Genomic DNA, 24,576 nt, shown 5'->3' with positions numbered 1-24,576 from the left:
ACAAAACCTTGTGTAACCTGATGGGAATTAGGAAATATTTTATCACCCACAACAGAGGGGACAAGGAGAGGAAGGATTCAGCATTTCAATCCTCCATCCCACAAAACCTCCCAGGCAGACAAGTGAAGGCACTGCCATTGATCCACACCACAGGAACAAGGGACGAGGTGAGGAGATGCCTCAGTTGCACTAAGCAGGTAAGGGTTAACCCAGCTAGCCAGGCTGCTCCAGCCCTTCCTGTTGGGTTTCTTGGTAGGGATCCTGCTCAAACATGTTTCCAGTGGCTCACATCCAGTACTCACTGATAAGGAGCCAGTGACAGTGAATGAACCATGAGGCAGACAGTTCCAGCACGCTCAGTGTCTGTGCACAGCACGTGCTGCAGGAAAAGCCACCCATGAGCTACAGGAAAATGCACAGCAGCATTTCATGGCTGTCCCCATTCCACCCCTCCTTAAGAGCAATTAACACAGCACAAGCACAACTGGGCTGAACCACCTGCAGGAGCCTTGCTGCTCCCACACCAGGAGAAAGTTGCTCTCAGGACATTTTCCCTTTTCACTACCTTTTCTCCTGCAGAAAACTGCACCTTCAGCAGTTTTAAGCATAAAAACCACAGGGCTGGGCACAGTAATGACCCTTCAGTGAAAGGAGAAACCCTGCCCTAGGTTTAAAGTTTGAGCCGGGGAGTAAACAGGACTCCTCCTTCTGCATCACATGAGCATAGTCACAGCTGCAAGTAAGATAAAAAAGCTCATATAGTGAGGCCAAGCTGCGTGGGAGCAGTGCTGGCAGGCTGTGAGTGCAATGTGGTTCCTTCCAGACCTTTCCCCCATCACTTGGTTGCTCCTCGTCACTTTCCTGAGTCTCCTGGTGCTGTAAGTAGCAGCTGGTGGACGAGCACCCTGGTACAAAGTACATTCACAAGTGCTAAAAGCCATTTTGGGGTGTTCCTGTTTTGTTTGCAAGGCTGATAAGCAGGGGTGGGGGGGAGAGAAGGGAATCATGGCCTGGGGCAGCCAGCTGAAAGCATTGGCTGCCTGCAGAAACTTTGCACTGTCGTAGTGTTAATGGGAAGGGATGGGGCTTGGGGAGGGTGTAAAGAGAAATTTCTAGGGTTTGGAGTGTTTTGTTTTGTTTGCTTTGTTGCATGGATCCAGAAACAGGAGCAGCTTTGTTTTTGCTGCAGCAAACTGCCTGGTGGCCTATGTCAGTCACAGGAGCTGTAGTAAACTACTTGGGTGCATCCCAGGTGGTCCTGGGGCCCTTGCAGAAGGAGAGCACCCTCAGCAGGTCTGCTGCTACACAGCCATCACTTCAGCCTTTCCTGTGTGGCAGGAAGCAGCTATCTAACCTACGCTCAGTGTGAAGAAACTTCTTTTCTTGTTGCATAAATGCATCTCACACCCTGGCTTTGCTCTGCAGCTATGGGATATGGCCCTACCAGACCTTCAAGAAGCTGGGCATTCCTGGCCCAAAGCCTGTGCCGTTTTTGGGAACATTCCTGGGGTACCGACAGGTGAGTATGGTCAGCAGCTGCTTCAGGTCTGCTTTAGGTTCTCACTGCTGGTGCTGCTTTTCCTGTATTTAAGACATCTATTTCCTCTGTCCTTGATTCCTGGATGCTTGGAATGGCACAGTCATTAAGGCTGGAAAAGACCACTGAGATCATCCAGTCCAACGCTTTCAGATAGGAAGCTCTACAAGAGCGTACAGAGAAATAAAAAACACCTTTAGGTTCTGGCTGAGGAACGTTCTGTCTTTCTATCCCTTCACAGTTTAAGCTATCAGCTTTCTCCTAGATTTCTAGCCACAACCCAGCAGCTGAAGAGCTGTTGGAAACAAAGGAAGTAAGTGTCCTCCAGGTACCCAGGGCTGCTGCTTCCTGAGCATTGTGTGCTGCTTTGTGCTTTGGGCCAGTCCTCAGCAATCCCTGCCCAGCCACTCTCTGTTCCACAATCTCAAAATGCCGGTGAACAGATTTCTGTACAACACTGTAGCATTTCCCAGTTAGCAGACCTTACCAAATAACAGTTATTTGGTGTATGGTTAGCTGGTTCCAGATAACTGCTTGCAAATGCAGGACAAAATGTATTAGCTGCAGCTTCTGTGAAAGAAATATTTTACCTTTTGTTTGCTAGGCTTACAGCATGGCATGTGCTGACTGGTTTAGGTGATGCATGGCATTATGTGTTCCATAAGTTTCATCCTGCCATCTCTACATTACGTTTTCAGTGGCTGGTGGCAGTTGGAGGGGTAGTTCTCTTTCTCTGCTCTTTATTCCCTTCAGTGCCAATGTCCCTCAGTGTCTGTGTGTCTCCCTGGCCTCTGCCAGCAGCTTTGATTGCTCTTTCACTCTCAAACTGTTTGTTTCTTGTCTCGTCTTTTGCAGGGGGTCCTGAATTTTGATCAGATGTGCTTTGAAAAATACGGTAAAATCTGGGGGTGAGTTACCATCTGCAGAGCAAAATTCCCTGCAAAGATTCTGTTTGGGGTGCTCCTCTGTCCCAAAATAGAACATTGCCAATGTGTCCCAGCTCTTTAATGCCAGCGATGACAAGCTGGGGCATGGGGAAAATCCAGGATCACCCCTGGAAATGCCTGCATCCATCTTTGCAGGGCTCTCTCCTGCTGGGATTTCAGTACAGTGCAGGGCTGGGATGATTGCAGCCAGTTCTGGAGACTTAAGCCTGTATAAGCTTTGAGAATAATCTTTTTTTTTTTTTTTTTTTTTTTTCCTACTTCGGGATCATTCAGAACTCACTGTAGTGGAGTTAGTGACCTCAGGGCCAGGGATCTCCCCATCCTCCAACACCCAGCACATCAACGCAGCCATGCCTTTATCTCTCAGCTCCAGATGCATTAGTGTAGGAAGGCACCAATCACTTCCCAACCATGCAGCCTGCCCAGAAAACTCTGCTGCTGGTGTCAAACTGAGCCTCGAGCCTTTGAAGCCACTCTTCTGTCTGTCTGGAGCAGAAAGCGAGCTGCAGGCTGCCGCGGTGCGTTTCATCCTGCTCCCTCTTCTCCCAGCACCGGGGCATGAGCTCCCTTTCAGCCTTCTCTCCCTGCTCTGCCCTGGTTCTGTGCAGGCAGGCACAGAGCTCTCAGCATGCTTCTCTTGGGAACCTCTCAAACCCAAGCCAAAGCATTGCGCAAAATCCATAGGAGCTTTATGAAAGCCTAGCACATTTTTTTGGAAAGATGAAATGTTCTCAAGCCTCTTGAAGATTGCAGCTTCCCTCGGCCGTGGCTCGAGGCTCCTGCCATTCAGCTTTCAAGTTTTTGATTGGAAAATAGAAAAAACAGATGAGTTTTTCCCCCTCTCATTGCCTCGTAGGCCATGCAGGGAGATCTTTTTCCCCCACAGGTAGGCCATTCAGGGGGGTTTATTGACTCCAGCCACCAGTTGCTAAAGCTGCCTTTTATCTGAACACACACTGCTATGAAAATCCTTCTGTAACAGCACAGTCGATGGTTAGAAATGCTCATGCTGTCTGTGCTTGGCAGTGTCCTTTTTTCCCTCATCTCCTGTTTTTTACTGCATAATAAAACTGTTTCTCATCCCCTTGGCTGCTTTGTCAGAGGGGACGCAGCTGCGTGGACCCTGCAGGCTGCAGTGGTCCCTGCACAGAGCAGCAGACTGCTTCTGCTCTGCGTGACCGTGAGCAATGCACTGACCATGACTTTCTCTTGGCTTAGGATTTTTGACGGCAGGCAGCCCATAATGGCTATTCTGGACCCCGCCCTCATCAAAACCATCTTGGTGAAGGAGTGCTATAGCACTTTTACCAATCGCAGGGTGGGTATCTGTGTTTCTGGTGCAGAGAGCATGCACCAAGGAATGAAAAGTTTCTTCTGCTTCCGAGTCTCTCTGGGCCCTTCAGCAAGCAGCTGCTCTCTGTCATGACCTGATTTATTGACAGTATTGCCAATGTAACTCTGCTGGAGCAGTGGGGAGGCCAGTCTGGCTGGAACATCAGCCTGGCTTTGCAGTGGGATTGATGTCCTGTCCACATCTTACACTTTTGTTTCCATTTCTGTTTGCTGGTAGAAGTAGAGCTGCTATGAATTCAGGGGCCAAGTCTGTTGTTGTTAGTTGTGGTGGGGTTTGTTGTTGTTGTTGTTTTTTCCACTGCTATATCATTAAAGAGATTTGGAAACCTTCACCCGTTGCCCTGCATAACCATGTCCCTTTTGCTGTAACATTTTCCCTGTCCAGGTCTTTGGTCTGAGTGGGAGACTGGAGTCAGCTGTTAGTATGGCTGTGGATGACCAGTGGAAAAGGATTCGCACTGTGTTGTCCCCAACATTCACCAGTGGGAAGCTGAAAGAGGTAAAAAGCACTGACTGAGGTTGGAAGTAATGCCTTCCCCATGTCCTCCTCCTCTCTCCTCCAGAAGCCATAGACTTGGTCGCTGTGGCCTGGCAAGTTGCAGGTGGCCATGTCGAGTTGACCAGCCTTGCTTAGAGGGTGTAAAAGAGTCAATTTCTTCTGCTTTGTTTTGCATTTCAGATGTTCCCTATCATTGAGAGCTATGGTGAAAAATTAGTGAAAAACATTGAGAAGAAAGTGGCTAACAAAGAGCTCCTGGACATGAAGAAGTAAGTAATCATGTGGGGAGGATGCATAAGTGTCTGTACTCAGTGTGGCCATTTGGAGAGCCCACGTCCATGCTGCAGCCATGTCCTCTTGTGGGCTGTGTCTACTCTGCATTGCCCAGTATGGGTAACTGTGCTCTGTAAACCCAGCTCTTGTTACTGGGGAGATTTTTGCTCTTGTTATTGGAGAGACTGGGGAGTTCAGCCCACTCCAGAAGCCCTGCAAGTCATAGATGTGGATTTTGTTGACATTTTCACAATCTCTTTTTACCGATGAGAATCAGGATGCTATCTTTGTTAGCCTGCACCACAGTTCAGTGCTTTCCAACGATAGCCTAGGTTTTTTACACTGAGAAAAATCATGAGGATGAATGTGAATGGGGAAATTCAGGCAAATATAGTGTTGGTTACAGTCAAATCAGGGCAGGAGCTGCTGTGTTAGGAGTCTGCACTGAGTCCTTGGTTAAAAGAGTTTCCCTCTCTGGGATTTCTCCTAGACTGGCTGTTATTCACTGCTCTGGTTGGGCTCGTCCCATTCATTCTCTTTTCTTCTCTACTCAGCATTTTTGGAGCCTACAGCATGGATGTGGTGGCCAGCACTTCTTTCAGCGTGGATATTGACTCCATGAGCAAACCCAATGACCCCTTTGTTACCAACATTAGGAAATTTCTCAAATTCAGTTTCCTAAACCCGTTACTGATGTTCATAGGTATGACACTCCTCATCTTATAAAGCCATGAATTGGTCACATGTGGTGACCACCTGCATTTCCTTTTAGCTCCCTAATCTCAGCATCCGCTTTGCTTTTTGGGGGGAGCACTTTGCAGAATCGGATTCACCCCAGCAGGTCTGTAGACATATTTCCCCCAGGGAAATTACAGTCAAGTTTTGTGCAGCTCTTGTGGATCTTTGCTGCAGCCTCATATGTGCAGAGATCCTGTTTGCCATGAAGAACTTCTGCTTCATACCACAGAGAGCTGCGCTCAGTGCAGAACTAAGGGCAGATCATGATATGAAATCAGGAGACTTGAAAGAGCTGAAGGCAATGAAAAGCAATTTGTTGGGTAAAAGTGTAGATTTGCCCCTTTCTTTCTATGCCAGTTTTGAGTTTAGGGGGCCCAGCTCTAAATCTGTGTTGTTCTTTCCTCACCTTTTAGTGCTGTTCCCCTTCATGATCCCAGTGCTGGAAAAGATGAATGTGACGCTGTTATCTAACGAAGTCATGGACTTCTTTGATGTCGTCTTCATGAAAATGAAGAAGGAACGGGAAAAAGGATGCCACATGGTGAGTCCAACCCGGGTGGCCTTTTCTCTTCATTGTGCTGTTCTGAGCACAGGTGGAACCTGGTCATGTCTTCAGAAGTGGATTTATTTCCTTCTCTCTGTAATAGCTCCCAGCTCATTAAATGTGGGGAGGCCCAGAAGCATGCCCTACCTGGGCTTCCACATGGGGAAAGTCAATGCAATCATCTGATCTGAATCTCCAATCGCTCTGAAGTTGTGGGGCTGGGTGCAGCAGGCCCCTCAGCATAGAGCTTGCACTGGACAAGATTTGTTTCCTCCCACCCCTATCTTCTCTGACTGCCTCTGTTCCTCCCCAGAACCGAGTGGACTTCCTGCAGCTGATGATTGACTCACAGAGCTCACAGGATGGCTCCAAGTCTGCTGGGGAGAAGGACTCGTACAAATGTATGTCTTGAGATCTGTCCTCCTCTCAGCAAAGAGCAGGTGGTTCTTCTAGTTAAAGAGAGGATGTGGGAGAAGACTGTAGTCTTTTACTCCATGGGGACCTCAAGGTCTCAGTAGCAGGGTCATAATAATGCTTATCGCATATCGATATTTATTATATCTAATTTCCCAGGATAAATCCTGAGGGCTGTTTATCCAACAGAGAGCAAAGTCCTCTCTGAAGGCCAGTGATGTTGGCTGTGTCTTGTAAAGCACACAAAGCCCATATGCTGCTTACACCTTGCTCATCTACAAGCTCACCTCTGTTGCTCATCCTAGGTAAACTGTTGGATTCAGAAAATAATGGATCAGCCAAGGCAAAGCCCAGTTCATCAGCATCTATCAAGGCAGGAAGCTTGTTAACTTGTGATCTGCAAGGACAGGATGTTTGGATGTTGCCCCGCACTGCAGCCTGCATCCTGGCTGCAGTACCAGTGTGGAATTGTGTACCACCTTTATTACCACTGCCACAGGGCTACTGATCCCTCAGCAGCATCTGGCTGAACTCAGAGCCCAGAGGAGTTGCTTGGCATCTCCTCACCTCTAATTTTTCCTGGCACATGCTCATATTTTATTTTTTGCCCAGGAAGCACACTTCAAGGAGATAACAGATTTTCTAAATGAAGATCAGGCAGTGCTGGGCTTTACCAAAGCTGCCAACCTTGACAGCGGTCTTCTGGCTACACACCAGTGCCAGACCACTGAGTGTGTTGCCAGAGGCTGCCAGACCATGTCAACTGGACAGGTCCTCTATCAGGTGTTAGGTAGTTATCAACAGCATTACCTGGATGACTAGTGGGATCTTGGATTCCTGAGGGTTAATCACTTTTGTGCTGTAGATTTCAGCTTCTTACACGTCTTTGTGCCTCTTCTCAGCATTAACTGATGAGGAGATTCTGGCCCAGGCTCTTATCTTTGTCTTTGCTGGTTATGAAACCACCAGCTCCACCCTCAGCTACATCTCCTATCACCTGGCCATACATCCTGATGTGCAGAAGCGACTCCAGGATGAGATCGATGCAAACTTGCCCAAAAAGGTAAGGGAGAGTGGTGAGATGCAGGTGGGAATGACACCAGCACCCTGGAAACCCTGCAGGGCTGCAGCCCCATGTTTGCAGCCATTTTGCAAGCCTTCCTCTCTCCCCACATCCCCAGGCTGCTCTTACATACAATGCAGTCATGCAGATGGAGTACCTGGACATGGTGGTGAATGAATCCCTGCGGCTGTACCCTGCTGGGGGGCGGATTGATCGGGTCTGCAAGAAGACAGTAGAGTTCAATGGGGTGACCATCCCAGAGGGCATGGTGGTCATGATCCCAATCTACGCGCTTCACCATGACCCGGCGTACTGGCCCAAGCCAGAGGAGTTCAGGCCTGAGAGGTGAGGACCAGGTGGGGAACAGCTGCACGTTTAACATGATTCCTGGCAGGGGACATGGCAGAGAAAGCGGGGAATGCGTGATTATAACATTTAAATTAGGCATTTATCAATGTCTGACATCTAGTCCCAGCATTACCGTGAGGGGAGTTTTATGATCTACATCCATAAACTGTGCATGGAATTTAATTAACTGCATTGAAGGAAGCGACAGTGAGAGCAGCTCCCAGCAGCTGTAACGTTGAGGGGTTTATGGGCAGATATTAAAACGAGAGCCATTGGGTGACTGGCACAACGCCATGCAAATCAGCGACGGAAGGGCAAAGATGGGTAGGAGATAAAACCTAATTTTTCAACTCCGGTTATGAAACAATCTTTGTTTAGGAGGCTCTGTTAGCCCCTGAAAAATGAGGCAACAGCCCAAGGCAGACTTAGGACATCTTCAGCTGGCCCAGAACGTTGAGGGCTGGCCCAGAAGTCTGTGCCCTTGATGCTAACTCCAGTATGCAGATTTGCTCACCTTTGAGACATAGCATGGCAGAGGCATCATGAAAAGCTTAGGGGTGGGGATGTGTCCTGCTGGGATCACCACAAACCACCAGGACCCAGGAACACTGCCTTGGCTGCAGGAGGAGCCACTCCAATGGGAGAACTCTGGCAATGGGCATGTTGTACCTCAGTTACTCCAGCAGTTTGATCCTTACACCAGGTGACAAATGGAAAGGGCAGATGGGCCCTTCAAGACTGGCTTACCTCACTGAGAGTTCATCAGAGGGTTGTGTTGGTGCCTCGGTAGTGAGGTACTTCAGTGCTGACTTAACGTGGCCAGACCTCAAGCACTGGGAGTGAAAGGCTTTCTGACATGAAAACCAACTGATCACTAAGAAGTATTACTAAAATGCTCAGTGGTGAATTTCTCTGTGAAGCTGATTGTTCTTCCCTGTTTTTCATGATGAGGAGAGGAATGGCTGACGTGTCTCAAAAGCAACCCTCCCTTTAGTCACGCAGGGGGAGGATGTCTCTGTGTTCTCTCCATCCTTTGATCTAAAGGGAAGACATGAAGCTGTAGACCTGTGCGTTTCAGGGTTTGAAATTTGGGTTCAGCTTAGAGGGAGTTCTGAGAAAAGAGTAGTTATGAAATCGTTAGCATATTTCTGGTCTTCTCTGTTCACCTGATGCACCTGAAGATGCACAGCCACCTCCAAGCAGCTGGATAAAAACAGAGAATTAAGGTGTCTGTTGGGACAGGAAAGAGAGTCTTGGCTGCATTCTTCTAATATGCATGGAATTACAAAAAGCTTTTGCCTTCCCAGACCCCTTATTGCTTCAAATCTGAAAGCTGACACATCCCGGAACGGCAGTTCTTTCCAATCTTATTCATTTATGTTTTCTATAACCAGGTTTAGTAAAGAAAACAGAGAGAACATTGACCCCTACACCTACCTGCCATTTGGGGCTGGCCCCAGGAACTGCATCGGAATGAGATTTGCTCTCCTTGTCGTTAAAGTGGCTGTGGTTGCCCTTCTGCAGAACTTCTCTTTCAGACCCTGCAAAGACACTCCGGTGAGAATATGGGATGATGTGTCATTATCTGTACTCTGTTCCCACTGGGATGATCCTCCGTGCTCTCTTTTGTCTGAGTCTCAGGACAAGTAGGGATCTGACTCACTTACACGTTAAATCCCTCTCATCCCCGAGGTACTGTAACTTCAGGACCACTGAAGCTTGTCTGTGGGTTTGGGTTTTGCTGTTTCACGCAGAGACCAGGGAGGAAAATTTCACTGAGGATTAGAGAGGCGTGTGGGAATATCTGCATTTAAATGCTCTCAGTTGTTTTAAATGCTTCAGCACAACTTACTGATACGTTTATTTTTTTTTTGTTTGTTTTCAGCCTCCAGAGAGGCAGATTAAATGTTGGTGGGATGTATCAGGCTGAAGTCCCTGAAGTGTTCTGCTTTGCTTCGGGTGCAATTAAGCACTGGGGTGCTTTCTGCCTGCCATGTCCTGCCGCTCTGTCCTGACCCAGCTTAGGCACAGCAGATCTCCTCCCCAGCCTACTCCAGGGCTGTGTTTTGCAACACAAACACAGCCAGCAGCAACTATACCCCAAGACAGCAGAACACATCTCTTATGGGCCACCAGGCAGCCTCTAAAGCGGAACAATTTTTGAGCAAACATGATCTGAGCTAAATTTGAAGCGGTGGCCCTCTCCTGATCTCAGGCTATGCAGGCTGAAGGAGGCAGAGGTGAAGCAGCAGCAAGCTTCTTCCCTTCCTCCCACCCATTTTTGGGTTTGCATGGGCTCCCGCGCTGTGCTGGTGGGACAGGCTGTGCAGATCAGAGCTGCTCAACACAAAAGCAATGCGATGGCTGCTAGGAATACTCATCAGCGTGTCCTGAACACGTGGCACCTCCCTGTGATGCAGACGGGTCGCAGTCTGCTGCTGCTCCTAGCTGTGAGCACTGGGCTCCCAGCCCTGACCTGCTTTGCTGCACCACCTGCCACCAAAGGCCATGCCATTAATGTGTTTTGCTCATTAGGCAAGCTTGGAGATTGAAACAGAGGGGGCACAAAGTGTATTCAAAGGACATTTGCTGTATGAAACAAAAATACTCATAGAATTATTGCTTGGCAGAAGCGCTCGGCTGATATCTCTGCAGATTCAGATTGCTACTCAACTGCTAACCTGGAGGTGAAAGACTGTAATAGTCCATTAACAATGCAGTGACCTATCCACCCTCCCCCAAGTCTAATGACATTTTTCTAGTCCTCTGCAATCCATAAAATTGATTATTTTTATAACTGCCCTTAATTAAGGGGAGGCAAGTTAAATATGTATTGTATTATTGGTGGCCATAGGTTTATGGGGCTCTTTCAGGCTCGTCTTCAGAAGGTGTCATGTATGTTGGATCAGAGGGGGAGGGAAAGATTCTCTCGAGAACATCCTTTTGGAATATATGTATGGATGTCTCTGCCTGCTCATGCCCCCACTGTTGGTACACTGGGCTCAGAGCCATGTTGCTGAGATTTCCTGAGGCTCACTGGAATTTGGGGCTTTTAGTGCAGCATGTAGGGGCTGGGGGAGCACTGTCTTTGTCCTGATGGGGAGAAGAACAGCTGGGGCATGAGCAGCATGTCCTGCAAGTTGCCTCCCTCTGTCACCAGTTTTCAGAGTTTTATAGTGAGATTTCCAGCCCAGCAGAGCCCAGCACTTTTCTGTGTAATACTTGTTCCTTTAGACTCATCCCAAGCATCTCTCTTCATTTCTTCTTTCCCAGATAGCTTATTGCTCTTCCTGCTCCCCTTACAGCCTCACTGCCCTTCATGTTGACACATTTTGGCATTAAACAAAATGGCACCAGTGCCCCTCTTTGGCTTCCTCTCCCTGGATGGATTCTGGCTGCTTTTGCCTCATTTCAGCAGTGTGCTGAGCTCCTCTTACAGCCCCAGGTGGATGCTAGCATTCACTAACCACTTGGTTCAAGAGCTGAGGGCTGCTATCCCCCAGCTCACAGCTGTTTTATGTGCACAGCAGTGATAGCTCTGCAATAAACACAGCTGCAAAGCCAGGCAGTCACAGTGCAAGGGGTGGCTGAGATGCGTGTGGGCTGGAGGGGTGTTTTCCATGACATGAAAGTCCTTTTGCCCATCTTAAATGGCACTTCTGTGTGCTGTTTGTTTGTTTCTTTTTTCCTCAAGATCCCCCTGGTTCTGGATACAAAAGGTTTCATGCAGCCAAAGAAGCCTATTGTCCTGAAGATGGTCCCCAGAGCCCATGGTGATCAGCAGAACTGAAGGAGCTGTTCAGAGACTTTCAATCAATGGTGCTTTCCCTGCCCAACTCTGGAAAAGAGACCCAGATTGATGTGTGCACTCTTGAAATGTCAGTGATGCAAATCCCCATTTTGCAACGGGGCATTAGGGGTTTGGCCTGGCATAATTAAAAGAGAATTATCCTAATGAAAATTCCTTGGCCTCAGATCCTGCTGTCCCAGATCACAATAGGCATTTTGCAGCACCATTTGCTCTCAGGTTATTTGGGTGTTTTTTTTCTCTCCCTCTGAAGAGGCACTTTTCTCAGCAATTTGATTCCAGACACTGTCAGTCTCTTCTGGCAGTGTAATTTAAATCAAGATAGGGAGAGCGAATTGCACATAGTTAAGTAATGCTACCATTGCTCCTGCTTCTACTGCCTGCTGGGCAGCTCTGTGTGTCTTCTGGTTTTATTCTCCTGGGGTTGTAGATTTGTCCAGGGCTATTTCCTCAGCTGTGTGCTCTGACCCTGACAAGTGTTAAAGTGGTCATGTCCTCGCAGGGATGAATGCCTGTCGCAAATTTCCTGATACTGATTTATTTAGATTTTCTTAGGATTTCATGCATGATTCAGATTGCAGACGAGTTAACTGGAGGAGCCCAGAGACAAGCAGTTGCCCCTAATGACTGGAGCTTTGTGGAGTGAGAGGGAAGTGCCCTGCGTGTTTTGCTGCTTGTTTGCTTGTTTCACCCCAGGCACACAGCTGTCTCCTGCTGTAGTGACTGTCAGTACAGGCAACATCTACTGCACTGCCACTGTGACACCTTTTAGTCTCTGATGTGCATTAGGCCACCGTAGGACAGAATTAACTGAATTAATGATGGCACAGGGTGCAGCACTGAGAGCCTTCAGATGTCCTGGACAGCCCTGGTCTAGCAGAAAGATGTTGCCTTTAGCTGTTAAGGACTGGGAAGTCTTCCCCATCCTTTGTCCTTGTTTCATGTTCTAGAGGACGTAATGCTCTGTGCTGTCCCATCTCCTGTGTTATTCCTCCAAACGCTCCTGATGAGAAGCTAATCACAATAAAATGCTCACCTGCCTCTTTCGCATAAAGCTGAAATCAGTCTCTGCTTCTTCTCTTTCCTCTGTATAAAGGTGAATCTACCTGTAGGACTCAGAAGCTTTTGGCCACAAAATGATGTGGTCCCATCACTGCTCCTAGCAGGGCTTCCTCATTCCTTAGGCACAATCTTCAAAGCACCTCTGCCTCAAAAATCAGCACTACGTAACGGATACAGAAGCCAACTTTTGCAGCTTGTTTTTTTCACCCCGATGTTATCCCAAGACAAATTGCTGGAGGTGCTGGCTTGCTTGTCTCAGCTGGGCATTTGTCTTCCTGTGAGAGCAGAGAGCTCTGATTCCTGTGCCTGCTCCATGCTGCAGACCAGCTGGCTCCACACGGAGTTCTAAGTGCTTTCCATGATCTCTCACGCAGCTGCTCCAGGGTTGGATCCGTTCTGCTTCCAATCTGTTGTAGTTGAGGGCTGGGTGAGATACTTGCACCTGTCCCAGTCACTACTATGTGAAATGCTGCTTGGATTCCTGAGGGATGAAAACTCATTATATCCTCAATGAATGTAAGAAGTTCACTTACTGCATTGTCAGAAGTAAGAGCTCGTTCTAGAGATGTTCCATTTAAGATGCTCAGTCCAAAATCATAGAATCCTTAAGGCTGGAAAAAACCTCTAGGATCAAGTCCAACTGACAACCCACCCCCACCACAACACCCAGCCATATCCCTCAGTGTCACAACCACGTGATTCTTTAACACCTCCAGGGACAATGACTCCACCACTCCTCTGGGCATTCCAACACTTGAAATAAGTGACAGAGCAGAGCCATTGGTGGTGTGAAGTGGTCTCCAGTGCAAAAATGGGCTTAGGAACTTCAGTCGCTAGAGAGCAGTTGTTTTCCTTTCTATATTGCTTTTCTGTTCTGATATATTGTTATTATAGTTAGATTGTATATATATTATTATATACTGTTTTTTTATGTCTTTCTATATTTTATATTTTCTTTTTATATTTTTGAGGCGTTTAGTCAAAAACCACCGGAGACACATAAAAGCCTTTCTGCAGTGGATTAAATTCCCCAGTGAAAGTCATCCTTGCCTGAAAGGGTAAGGAAGAGCAAGGCTGTTTCCCTTGAGAGTCAACGATGAGCTGAGAGGGAGGGCGAGAAAATTCAGCTTCCCCCTCTGCCTTTGTGAGCCGCAGCAGCACACTGCCCTTCTAGACTTTGCACAAAGGCAAGAGTTCATCTTCACTTTCAGATGTTACCATCCCCCCTTTCAAAGCCATGGCACTGTGTTTGACTGCGGCCACGACAGCACATCTCCAGGGAGAACAACAAAACACAGAGGCGGTCAGAAACCTGGGAACAAACAGCAGCCAAGCAACTCCACCGCCACAGCGGGTGACAAAAAGGGGCATGGGAAATCCCAAGGGATGCTTGGAGGGGTGACCGAGGAGAGGGGGGTGATGAAGTAACACACAGCATTGCAGCTCAGGGAGGCATTAATGACCTGGACAGGACAAAGGTGTAGCTTGATCAGTGATGGTGATGGAAGTCACGAGCCGTGCGAGAAGAGTTTGGCCTCCTTGCTCCATGCCCGTATTGGAATTAATCACTTGCACACAAATGTCAACACTGCGGAAAATATCCTTTGGGATAATCTCTCTCTTAAAGCCGCTTAACATTTTAGTAATAAACAGTTCACTTCCAGGTGTCAAAGGATTGCAGCCTCTCTCATCTCTGTTCAAAGCATCTCCGTCTGCTGGCACCCAGCATTGCTTCCCCTCTCCAACCAAGCGTAGGAGCATGGATTTGCCTGCCTGGAGCCTGCCCTCGAGCTGGTGGCACTCTGCCTTTATCTCCAGGCGTCTGCGATGGGTTCTGGCAAGAGACAAAGAGACACTGAGGCGTGCCAAATCCCAGCTCCGTTTTGCTGAATTTGGGCACCTTTAAGAATAGTGAGAGCACCTCTTTGCTGTTTCACACTTGGGCTTATAGGAAGCTTCAGGCAGTGGAGCTGATCTCCCTTCTGCCTTCACAAAGATGAGGTTTCCAGCAACGCTGTGCCTCAGTTTACCTGTAAGCACGTAACAAATTGTTTCTGGCTGAGCAATGGTGAGATGTGATGCGTGTCTGCTTTTGTGTCACACTTTGATTCGGATCCCAGCGAGGTCAAAGAGTGATCAAGTGGGTTTCCTTTTGGATGGTACTCAAACAAAAGTGCTTCAGGAGCTTATCTAATGTGCTCCAGCTGCTGATGGCTCAAAGCAAGTCCCCTGCTCCCCTGAAATTCATTTAGGATCTCTATATGGCCCTCAGCACCAATGCCTTTGATCTTGTTTCCCCCTCTCATAGCACAATGCTGCTTCCTAACGCAAACACAGCGTAGCAACAACTCCTGCAAATCTCTTACTGATCTAAGGAGAGCTGCAACATCCACCCCCTGCCCCATTCAGTCGGTTTTCAATCCTTTGGGCTGTTTCTGAGCAAGAGCACCCACTGCAATTCATATGGTGCTTGAAGTCACATAACTGCTGGGCTTACCATGTGCTGCAGTGCCCTGCTGGCTCCAGGTGCCCTCCTCCAGCTGAACCGTGTCCCCATCCAGTCCCTGCTGGGGGAACACCGCCTGCCACCATTTGCAGCCACTCAGAGCATCCCTGACCCCGACCCAGGCTGGTGTCGGGGTGCCCACACGAGTGCTGTTTGGGATGTGCTGCTGGAGCGAGGCAGCCCTCCAGACAGCCCCACCGAACGCTCGATTCAGGTAAAATCAATGGGATAATTAGCCCACAGAGTCTGCCCAAAGGTCAAGAAGCAGTGATTTTTTTCTTGCAGCAGCTTTTGTCCTGAGCTCTTGCTACAGCACGAGGATTGCAAGCAAAGGCACTTCAGCAGGTGGGTTATAAAAGTGTTATGACTGCTGGTATTAAGCTGACAGACTAATGTGACAAGTGCTTAACAAGGTCTCCTAAAATAGAGAGGTAAATGCTTTGCAGCGCCGGTTGCTCGGACAACTCCGACACGAGGCGGTGGCACCAACCACATGGACAGCAAAGCACAGGAACAGCAGAGAGGAGGAGGGGGGGAGAAAGAGGACAGGACCAGGTAGGGGAACCCTCCTCACCCCCCAGTTCTATCCCTTGGCCTCAAACTGGTCCTCCAGCCACTCCCCCTCTCCCCATTGCACAGCTCTGTGCTGCTCCCCGTGTGCCATCTGCAGTGAGAGAGGACACAGGGATGGCTCTGTGTGCATGGATCCATCTCTGCCCCTCCAATCCCACAAGTGTTTGTACTCTATCAGCTGGACACGCCGCACCCCATGGGCTCTCTTTGCACCAGCACTCAGATCTCTCATTTTGAAGCCCAGCATCCCTATCCCCCCCCAGAGTGAAGGCAAACAGCCAGGATGCTGCCACGGTGGATTCAAGGTTTCGAGTCAAATAGCAGTCATTTAACCACTCTTTTAAAGTTCGTATCATTTGAATGTCATATGTCAAACTGAGGCTACTTCCACTGAAGGCAAATAGATATTTATTCCCCTCTCAGCTGGCCAGCAGCCTGGCATTCATTATTGAAGGATTGCAGCTGCTGGGGATTGAAATTACCTGTAGGAGTGCATCGAGCAAAGCCTTCCACCTCTTTAAGGGTTATTCCCCGTAATACCAGCTCATGCATTTTAGCTCAGACTCATTTTATAGCTGCTGTGGGTCTGCAGTTCCTTTTTCCTCTGGCTGCACAAGGTCAGGCATAGGGTTTTGGAGCATTTCCTCTCAGATGGTGTTGCTACTCCATTTTTCATGGTTTTTCTCAGGCTCAGACCACCATGTGCCCGCTGCTGAGACTGGTGATGGGACTGCACCTCTGCTTGGCCTTGAAGCTGTGACCCAAAACATCACGACTGCAATTCCCCAGGGGCACTGCAAATCCTCTTCCTGGGGAGTCTCTGCATAAGAGACTTATGCCTCTGTCTTGTAGCACATTGTGCACATAAAATATTCGATTGGCTGCACAGAAGTTTAGGGACAAAACCAAAGACAACAGAGATGATCAGATTAACTTGCATTTAGACATTGCCTTGAACTTCACAGAGCAATTTACACCTGCGTGAGGGACTGTGGAGTTATATTGAATCAGACCAGGAGCATTTTACAGCCACTTTGCAAAAGCATAAATGATAGCATAAGGTGCAAAGGAAACAGCCAGCCAGACAATTACATGGCATCTTCACATGCCTTATTAATCCTCATTACAGCCTTCTGTGCTGAGGCTCAGTATCTTCCTTTCCCCTGTGAGGACAGGTGAGGCTGTGGAGCCAATGCAGCCGTCTGCCAAAGGAACAGCACCTGGCTGCTGGGAGCAGTGCCCTTGTCCTGGGGAACTGTGTGCCCTCTGCATGAGGAGCATCTTGCTGCAGTAGGGATAGAAAACATGACTGGCTTCTGAGCAACGTGTGATGCTCAACCATATGTCTGTCTTTTTGTCTATTTTGGTGGGGGTTTTTTCGACCCATCTGCTGTTGGAGTGGGGCCTGCTGAGGGCACGGGGATGCTCAGAGGTTGGAGCACCTCTGCAATGGGGACAGGCTGAGAGCTGGGGGTGTGCAACCTGGGGAAGAGAAGGGGAGAGCTGGGAGACCTAACTGTGGCCTTCCTGATAAACAGGAGAATGACTTTTTACACAGTCTGATGTTGATATGACAGCGGGGATGGTTTTCAACTAAAAGAGGGGAGATTTAGGTTGGATGTTAGGGGGAAATCGTTCACACAGAGGGAACTGCTGCCTGTCCCTGCAGCCACCCACGGCCATGGATGGGCCCTGGGCATTCTGAACTATGGGGGGCAGGCAGCCCATGGCAGAGTGGGGCTGTGGGGCTGTGAGGTCCCTTCCACACAATCATTCTGGGATTCTGTGGTCCTAATATCTTTAAGGACCCTTCCAACACAAACCCAAGCCATTTTATGGTTTTGTTTTGTTTTGTCCTTATATTCCTTCCAATCCAAACATTCTATGAGATCATGATTATTCACTGTAGTTCTCCCATTATGCGTGATTCTGAAATTCCTTAAGAGGCAACAGCTCCTTATCACTCCACAGCTCTGGTCCCATTTCCCATTCAGAGCCTCTTGCTTACAAGCTGGTGGACCTGAACCCTTCCAGCCAAAGCTGACAAGAGAGACCTGAGCTCTGCAGGCAGGTGACAGCCTGTACAGTCAGACCAGCTTTACACAGCTGGGAGAATGGCTATCTGATGTTCTTTCTGGGAATCCTATTAATGTTATCTGATTATTTCATAATAGATATAACACATGCGTGAGTGCTGACAGGCTGTAATTGGGCCTTGCCAGGGAATTACTCATATTTTTCATTCTTGAAGGAACTAGCAGCACATTCGGTTACACTAACGACCTCATTTGTGTGGATTCCATTCACTTTATGTGTCTCGCTCTTGAAGTATTATAGTGAGGGCAATGATTTCTCACTTGAAGTAAACGTCACAGTCTCAAGGCAGGTGCTCTGCTCTCCTTTGGATGCTGCTCAGGGATGAGCTCATTGTTCTCTGCAACTCCCTGAAAGGAGGCTATAGCGAGGTGACAGCAACAGGATGAGAGGTCATGGCCATAAGCTCTGGGCCTTATGCTGCACCAGGAGAGGTTCAGGTTGGTTATGAGGAGAAATATAATCTCTGAAAGAGTGGTAATGCATTGGCACTGCTACCCAGGGAGGCAGTGGGGTTACCATCCCTGGAGGTGTTCAAGAACCATGTGGATGTGGCACTGATGGACATGGTTTGGTGTCATGGTGGGGTGAATTGGGGTTGGTGATCTTAGAGGTTTTCTCCAACCTTAATTACTCTATGAATATGGAAATCTCTGAACTGGAAGAAGTAACTATGGATGCTTTACAAGTCCTTCCTGCCTATTTAGTAACCCTTCTTTGGGCCTTTTTAGGTGATTTGTAAAGAACCATAAGAAGCAGAGCATCTACCCAAGCTCTCATCCAAAGGGTTTTTTAACTCTCCACGGCTTATAACTCCACTGATAATTTCAGCCATGGAGAACCTTCCCCCGCTATGCTTACAATTCTGCCCTTTTGTGTGCATATCAAAGCACAAGCAGCACATCCTCGTCAATAAAAGTCCTTTCTAATTCCTTTTTATCCTCCCCAGGGGAGTGCTCACAGCCCTGCGGAACCCTGAACAACCCTTTAATTCCTCCCTCCCTGTCCCCACGCCGCTTGGGGCCTCTGCTGCAGCCGCTGTGACAAGCACTGCTCCTTCATCAGGCAGAGCAATGGCTGTGAATGACACAAAGCATCACCTGCCCACGGGGACCCGGTGCCCCGGCTGCTTCTGCAACGTTATCAAAAACGTTTCCGCACATTTGTTTGTAAAATGTCTTTATCCAGCCAGGAGAAATGTCCCTTGAAGTCAACTAACCAAATAAATAAATAACAGCCAGAGACAATGCAGGGAAAAAAGAGAAGGAAAAAAAATAAAAAAGAGTTTCTAGGGGGAAAGAAGTGATGGATTGGAAGAGATTTGAGGCTGTTGCGATGTGCAGCTCGGCGCACAGTGTGACAAGAGAGAGAGTCCGCGTCGTGCCGCTTCCCAGCTTCCATTTTAAATGAACTCTTAGCAGTGCTGATTTGAAAGTGTTGGAGAGGGAAAAAAACACAGCCAGATGTGAGGGGTCAAAATTATATCAAAATTGGAGTTTTTTTCCTAATACAGCAGCTGAGAGCCTGGTCAGAATAAAGCTCCTTGAGTGCTGGGAGTTTTTGGTGTGTTTGTGCATAAATGAAGGATGTGGTTTGGTGTCGTGGTGGGGATGGATGGGGGTTGGACTTGGTGATCATAGAGGTTTTTTCTAACCTTAATGAGTCTGTGATACTGTGGTTCAAAATCTGAGCAAAGAGAGTAATGATTTCCCTTTTAACCATAACAATAGGAAGCAATGGGAATCCTGACCCCAAATTTTTTGCTTTCCAGGAGCATCCTTGAGAAGTCTGTGGAGACCCAGGGAAAAGAGCTGATTAATACCACTATTAATGAAAATAAACGCAGCGTAAAATTCCAAGTACCACGACTGCTTCCCAAAGCATCCAGGAGTGAGGGACAGCAGCAAATGCAATAAAGCAGAAATTCACTACGACTGTCAAGGGATAACGTTCCCTAACTCAGAGCCAGGCCTGTAAGTGAGAACACACCATCCATAGCAAAGCAGTCTGCGACCTTCAAGTGCTCACGTGGATGGAAAGTGATCTCTGAAAAGCAGCCCTGAATGCTGCTGAGGGCTGCTTCCCCTTCCCAGCCCTTCAAAGGGCTCTGTATCTCCTCCTGCCCTCCGTGATGCCCAGGGTGATATTGCCCAAAATGCAGATCAGACGTTTTCTGGTCAGTTTGGTGACAAAGCAGAAGGGAACATTCTGCCCACCACCAATGTGCAGCTTGGTTGAGGAGGTGCCTGCGTGTGTCTGTGCCTATGAGAGTGCTCTGGCTTTTTTACATGTGTATTTATCTCATTTATTTGGCCAAAGGAATTACAGGATTGAAAGGAAATTAATAGCTCAGCGCCCAGTCAGCTTCTTATTTTGAATCAATCCATTCTTGTCACTTGGACTGAACTAAATAATTAATCGTGTTACCTAAAAATAATTAGGGCTAATATCATACAGATTACACTACCCAGTTCTAACAATAATGTTGTTAAGAACATCTAAATAACCCAATATTTAATTACAGTCTGGCTTGTTTAGTGATGTGCGGGTTTGGGGGGGGGCTTTCTATCCCTGCAAATTTGGGCCAGCTCCATTGATTAAACAAGAACTTTTTATAGCTAGCGTTCAAATTATCAAACACTTGCCTAAAGCAATCCCATTGATCAAGTGTATCATTTGTAATACAAATGTTTTTATTAGGAGGCTTTGTTCAAGATAAATGAAGGATCAAATTAACTGGAGATTGGTTTGAGTAGAAAATGCTGCAGCTGGATAATTTCAAGCACTGAGGCTGAACATTTCTTTCAAATGATGAGAAGTCATCAACTAAGCCTTAATATAAAACACGCACGCACAGAGGCATCTTTGTATTGATTCCTCTCATTTCTGAGGCTCTCTTTCTACAAAGCACATTAGGATTTGTAGGAAAGGTTACAAGCCATCACCCCACTGCAACTAAACCAGTCCGAGGTTTTTATTCTGGCCAAAATTATGATGCTATCAGCACCCCAACAGGCACCAGAACCCTCTTCCCACTCCCCCATTCTCCATCCCCATCCTGCTGCCTCTGTTCCCACCCAGGACCATTCGCTGTGCTGTGCTGTTTATCCAAACGCTCTGCAGCTGGGCTGGGGCAGCAGTGTGCCTCCTTTTAGGAAGGGTGGGAGGGAGCCTGGCTGGGTGGATCTATACTTCTTCCAACACTCCAGCAGGGCCTGGGTGTACAGAAGGTTTACCCACGGGCAGCTGATGGAGAACAACCATGGGAGTGCTGTGCTGTCACTCTATATATGTATTTTGTGATACAGTCTGAATTGGGAAAGCTGCTTGACTGGGGTGACAGTTTTGGCTGTCATGTAGAGCTGTAGGTATGAAAATAGTTGCTTTCTAAATTAAACTCTCTCTTCTCCGCTCCCATAACAATGCATGGAGCACTGCTGGCACAGCATCACAGCTGTCTGGGGAGCCGCTATAAAACCTCCCCAGCTTTACGTCTCCTCTGTGAGGTTACTCCACAGGTTGTCCTCACAGGAGGACATCTCATGGGCATTCAGATGCTCTGGAATCCATCTCCAAAGGCGCCCACAATAATCAGAGGCAATCCCTCACTCACAGCCCATCAGATAAAACCTACAGACCTGGAAAGGCAGCTCGGAGGTCAGTTCATCCCCATGGACAACTATTTCAGGGACACAGAGCCAACCTTCTGACGCATGCAGAGCACAGAGAGATGCTCTCCCCACACTGCTGGGTTTCTCCTCTATTTGGTGCAGGGAGGAACACTGAGCTCCATCCCTGGATCTAAGCACCCATAATGCCATCCCAGCGCCCTGTTAATGTACAGGCGGTGCTCAGCAGTGAGAAGTGCAGCACAGATTTAGAGAGAATTATTGCTTTATTTATCACTTTAATGCAGGAAGCAATATGCCCAGATGGTAATGAAGAACAGAGGCTTGTTGTTCTCAGATATCACTCGTGGCCACTTCAAGTTTATGTATTGTTATGCAAGAACCGAACGCGTGTGCCATATGTGTGCATCAGACAGATAGTCAAAGGATTACACGTGTGTATGTAACGTGTTTTCCTGTTACATCTGGGTGTTTTTGGAGATGCAGACTGCATGGGGAGGGCTTGTATTTGCATTCATGCTGTGGCAGTAACAGCTTGATGCCCTCGCCCAGAGGTTTAAAACCTGCAACCATTAAGTTTGCTGAAGAAGGTTTCAGCATCACTTTGGAAAACTGCTGCGTATTGGTGGGGGGGATATTTTCTCCAAAAGAGCTATTGTAATTATTTAAAAAAAAAAAAAAAAAGGCAAAGGATCAAATTTAGGAGTTATATTTGAAGAGGCAGAGAGTGAGACCCAATTAACCCCTCTGCTCTGCAGATGGGGCTGCGGCACAGGGACAGCACTGCAGCCCAGGGAAGGGAAGGACGAAACCAATGGCATGTAGTGATAATGGGAGCTCAATATGAGTCAAGCAATTTGATTTCTATAGGGAACACAGTGATTGAAAGCAGTGCTGATGCTGATTAATCCCCCTCCCTCTTCTCTGTCTTCTAATTTCTGGCTCCGTGGTGCTCCTTCTTCCTTTCAGGCAGTTCCCATTGTCCGTGTGCATCAGGACACCTCATGATGCATGCACTGAATGCATCTGAAAATCCTGGAGATACACTGCTGCCCTTCGTATCCTTCAATGTAGTCCATAAAGCTGTTTCTTTCTCCTAGTTCTAAAAGATTTCACACAGCTCTTTTAATTACTCTTTTAGTAATTGGTGGCAGGAGTCTATTTCTGATCAGACTTTTTTTTTTCAGGATCCAAAGGTGAGACTGCAGCACTGGGTCCCTTTTCAGCTCCCAGGGCTGTTGTCAGAGGACAGGCACTGCTGGGACACACGCCCTCTCCAGCCTCCTTTCTCAGCCTGGTCCCAGGTACGAGCACATATAACTCAAAGAAGAGATAATTTCGTGCATATTATGCTGTATGGACTTCAGGAAAGCTGACCCAAAAATATTCCACCAGAAATATTCATTGCATTTTGTTTTAGTTCAGTAGATAATCTGATTTCAAGGGGTTAAAAAAAACAGCGTGACTTAAGCTAGCAATGACTCATGTTTGGCCACCCAAACAACCCAACAGTTCTTCAGCTCTTTTCTGGGTTGGGAAATTTCAGCTAAGTTTAATGCCCTCCCTCTGTATGCAACACCTCCTGGAAAAGGCGTAGACATGAGCCAGTGAGTCAGGGTCAGATCCTTCTCCAGATCCTTTTTCACCAACTGTTGTCCTTGCACAAAGAATTTTTCCCCCCTGGGGCAGCAGCTGGGAATGAAGTTTGGCAGGGAAAACTTAAAAGTGTGCAGAAGTGGCAGGAACCAAATCCTGATTTTCCAGCTTTGTTTTTGGGAGAGTGACACCTTTTGGGAAAACATCAGGATTTTCAGTGCATGGTTTCTTTGTTATGAATATTGGACATGCCTGCTCGATGGGCGTAGTGAAGTTTAATTGAGTGGTTCAGTTTAGCTGATTGGTTTAATTGATTGGTTAGGTTTAATTGATTGGTTTTGATACAGGGTTCCAGGGTTCTCCTGCCAGAGACATCAGGCTGCATGGCCAATGAAGAGTAGGCATTGCTCATCCAATCATCCATAGGAAGAAACTATTTATGTATTTACATATACATACTTACATAAGTTTGGGGCAAAATAGTTTGATATCTGCCTGAGGTTATGGGTGTGAGGTCTATGTGGTCAAGGAAACACGTGGTCAAGTGCTGCCAAAATAATGGCCAGGAATAGGGAGAGCCAATGCAGTGGGCAGAGCCCAGCAAGTTTTGTTACGGACCCAATGGGGTCTTGCTGCAGATCAGCAGGAATTCTTTGGGAAAACCAAAACCAAACTCTATTTTAGCTCAGCTACAGGTAGGACTGCAGTGGCTGCTTAGAAATGTCACCTCCTGCTGCTGCTTGTGAGAGGTAAGGAGAGAGCAAAGAGAGAATGACTTGTTCTGTTCCTTCCAACAAAGCTGGAGACATGAACTGAAACTGGAAGATTTTTAGAACAAACACAAAGACGTGTTTCTCATTCTGTGCATGACAATGGACTGCTTGAATAACAAAGCCCAGATGGCAGAGAGAGGATTTCTGGGAAGTACCTCTGATGCTCACCTTGTTCCCAGGCCCCTCCATGAACATCTGCTCTTGGCACTGCTGGGAGCAGGCTGCTGAGCTGAGCACTGTTACAGCATTGCCTTTAGTTGACCAAGATGTAATCAGAGAAGCAATGTTTTGGAGAACAGAGGATCCACCAGGTTGCACAGAAGGCCAACAGACTTGGTCCTGCTGTCGGGGAGAGCATAATCTCAGTGCTGCTGAGGTTGGTTTTACATCTGACTTTGGCTGGAACAGGCTCAAGGATTTCATTATTCAGCACCCTCTCCATCTGCTTTATTGAAGATGTGTGCAAGGATTAAACATGACAAGGAATTTGTTTCCAAGAGACTGATATTTTGGGATGGATTAAGAAATGTAAGTACACCGTGCTGTCCCTGGAGAGCAACACAGGCTGTGCTTCCACTCTGGTCCCCTGCAGGATGCCCAGTGTCGTGGAGCAGAACAGAAACAGTATCACAACCATCTGCCTTTTGGGATTTATTTCTCTTCTTTTCCTACACACTCTTTCAATTCAAACTCCAAAAGAAAACAGGTTCATTGAATGTCACCTCAAGAATATCCTTCTGCATCCCAGCATCACGAGTGCGAGAAATGATTTGTTGGGCACTACTACAGCAAGTTTTTGCCTGTTCCTATCTGTCTAAT

General features: G+C 47.6%; 1 protein-coding gene across 2 annotated transcripts; it reads left to right on the top strand.

Moving 5' to 3' along the window:
* The first annotated feature begins 705 nt into the window (after positions 1 to 705).
* LOC116237434 (cytochrome P450 3A9-like) lies at positions 706 to 13,434 on the top strand. 2 transcript variants are annotated; one of them, XM_031606607.2, is made up of 13 exons: positions 706 to 878; positions 1,426 to 1,519; positions 2,393 to 2,445; positions 3,703 to 3,802; positions 4,223 to 4,336; positions 4,517 to 4,605; positions 5,164 to 5,312; positions 5,761 to 5,888; positions 6,205 to 6,292; positions 7,208 to 7,368; positions 7,487 to 7,713; positions 9,111 to 9,273; positions 9,602 to 11,393. In XM_031606607.2, exons 1-13 carry the CDS (start codon positions 808 to 810, stop codon positions 9,644 to 9,646), a joined length of 1,482 nt encoding a protein of 493 aa, XP_031462467.2. In that variant the 5' UTR covers positions 706 to 807; the 3' UTR covers positions 9,647 to 11,393. The 2 variants fall into 2 exon arrangements, with proteins under 2 accessions (XP_031462467.2, XP_031462466.2); XM_031606606.2 differs by lacking the exon at positions 9,602 to 11,393 and adding an exon at positions 11,411 to 13,434 and having other exon boundaries at positions 708 to 878.
* Positions 13,435 to 24,576: the final 11,142 nt, after the last annotated feature.

This window comes from Phasianus colchicus, chromosome 16, assembly GCF_987193195.1.
Source record: "Phasianus colchicus chromosome 16, bPhaCol1.hap1.1, whole genome shotgun sequence".
Classification (NCBI taxonomy): Eukaryota; Metazoa; Chordata; class Aves; order Galliformes; family Phasianidae; genus Phasianus; species Phasianus colchicus.
The sequence above is the reverse complement of the archived record's forward strand: the minus strand, read 5'-3'. Positions and strand labels throughout refer to the sequence as shown.

Coding starts and splice junctions, on each gene's coding strand:
- LOC116237434 (XM_031606606.2), top strand. CDS start 808: ATGTGGTTCCTTCCAGACCTTTCCCCCATCACTTGGTTGCTCCTCGTC. Junction 4,606..5,163: donor GAGCTCCTGGACATGAAGAA/GTAAGTAATCAT, acceptor TTCTCTACTCAG/CATTTTTGGAGCCTACAGCA. Junction 6,293..7,207: donor GGAGAAGGACTCGTACAAAT/GTATGTCTTGAG, acceptor GCCTCTTCTCAG/CATTAACTGATGAGGAGATT.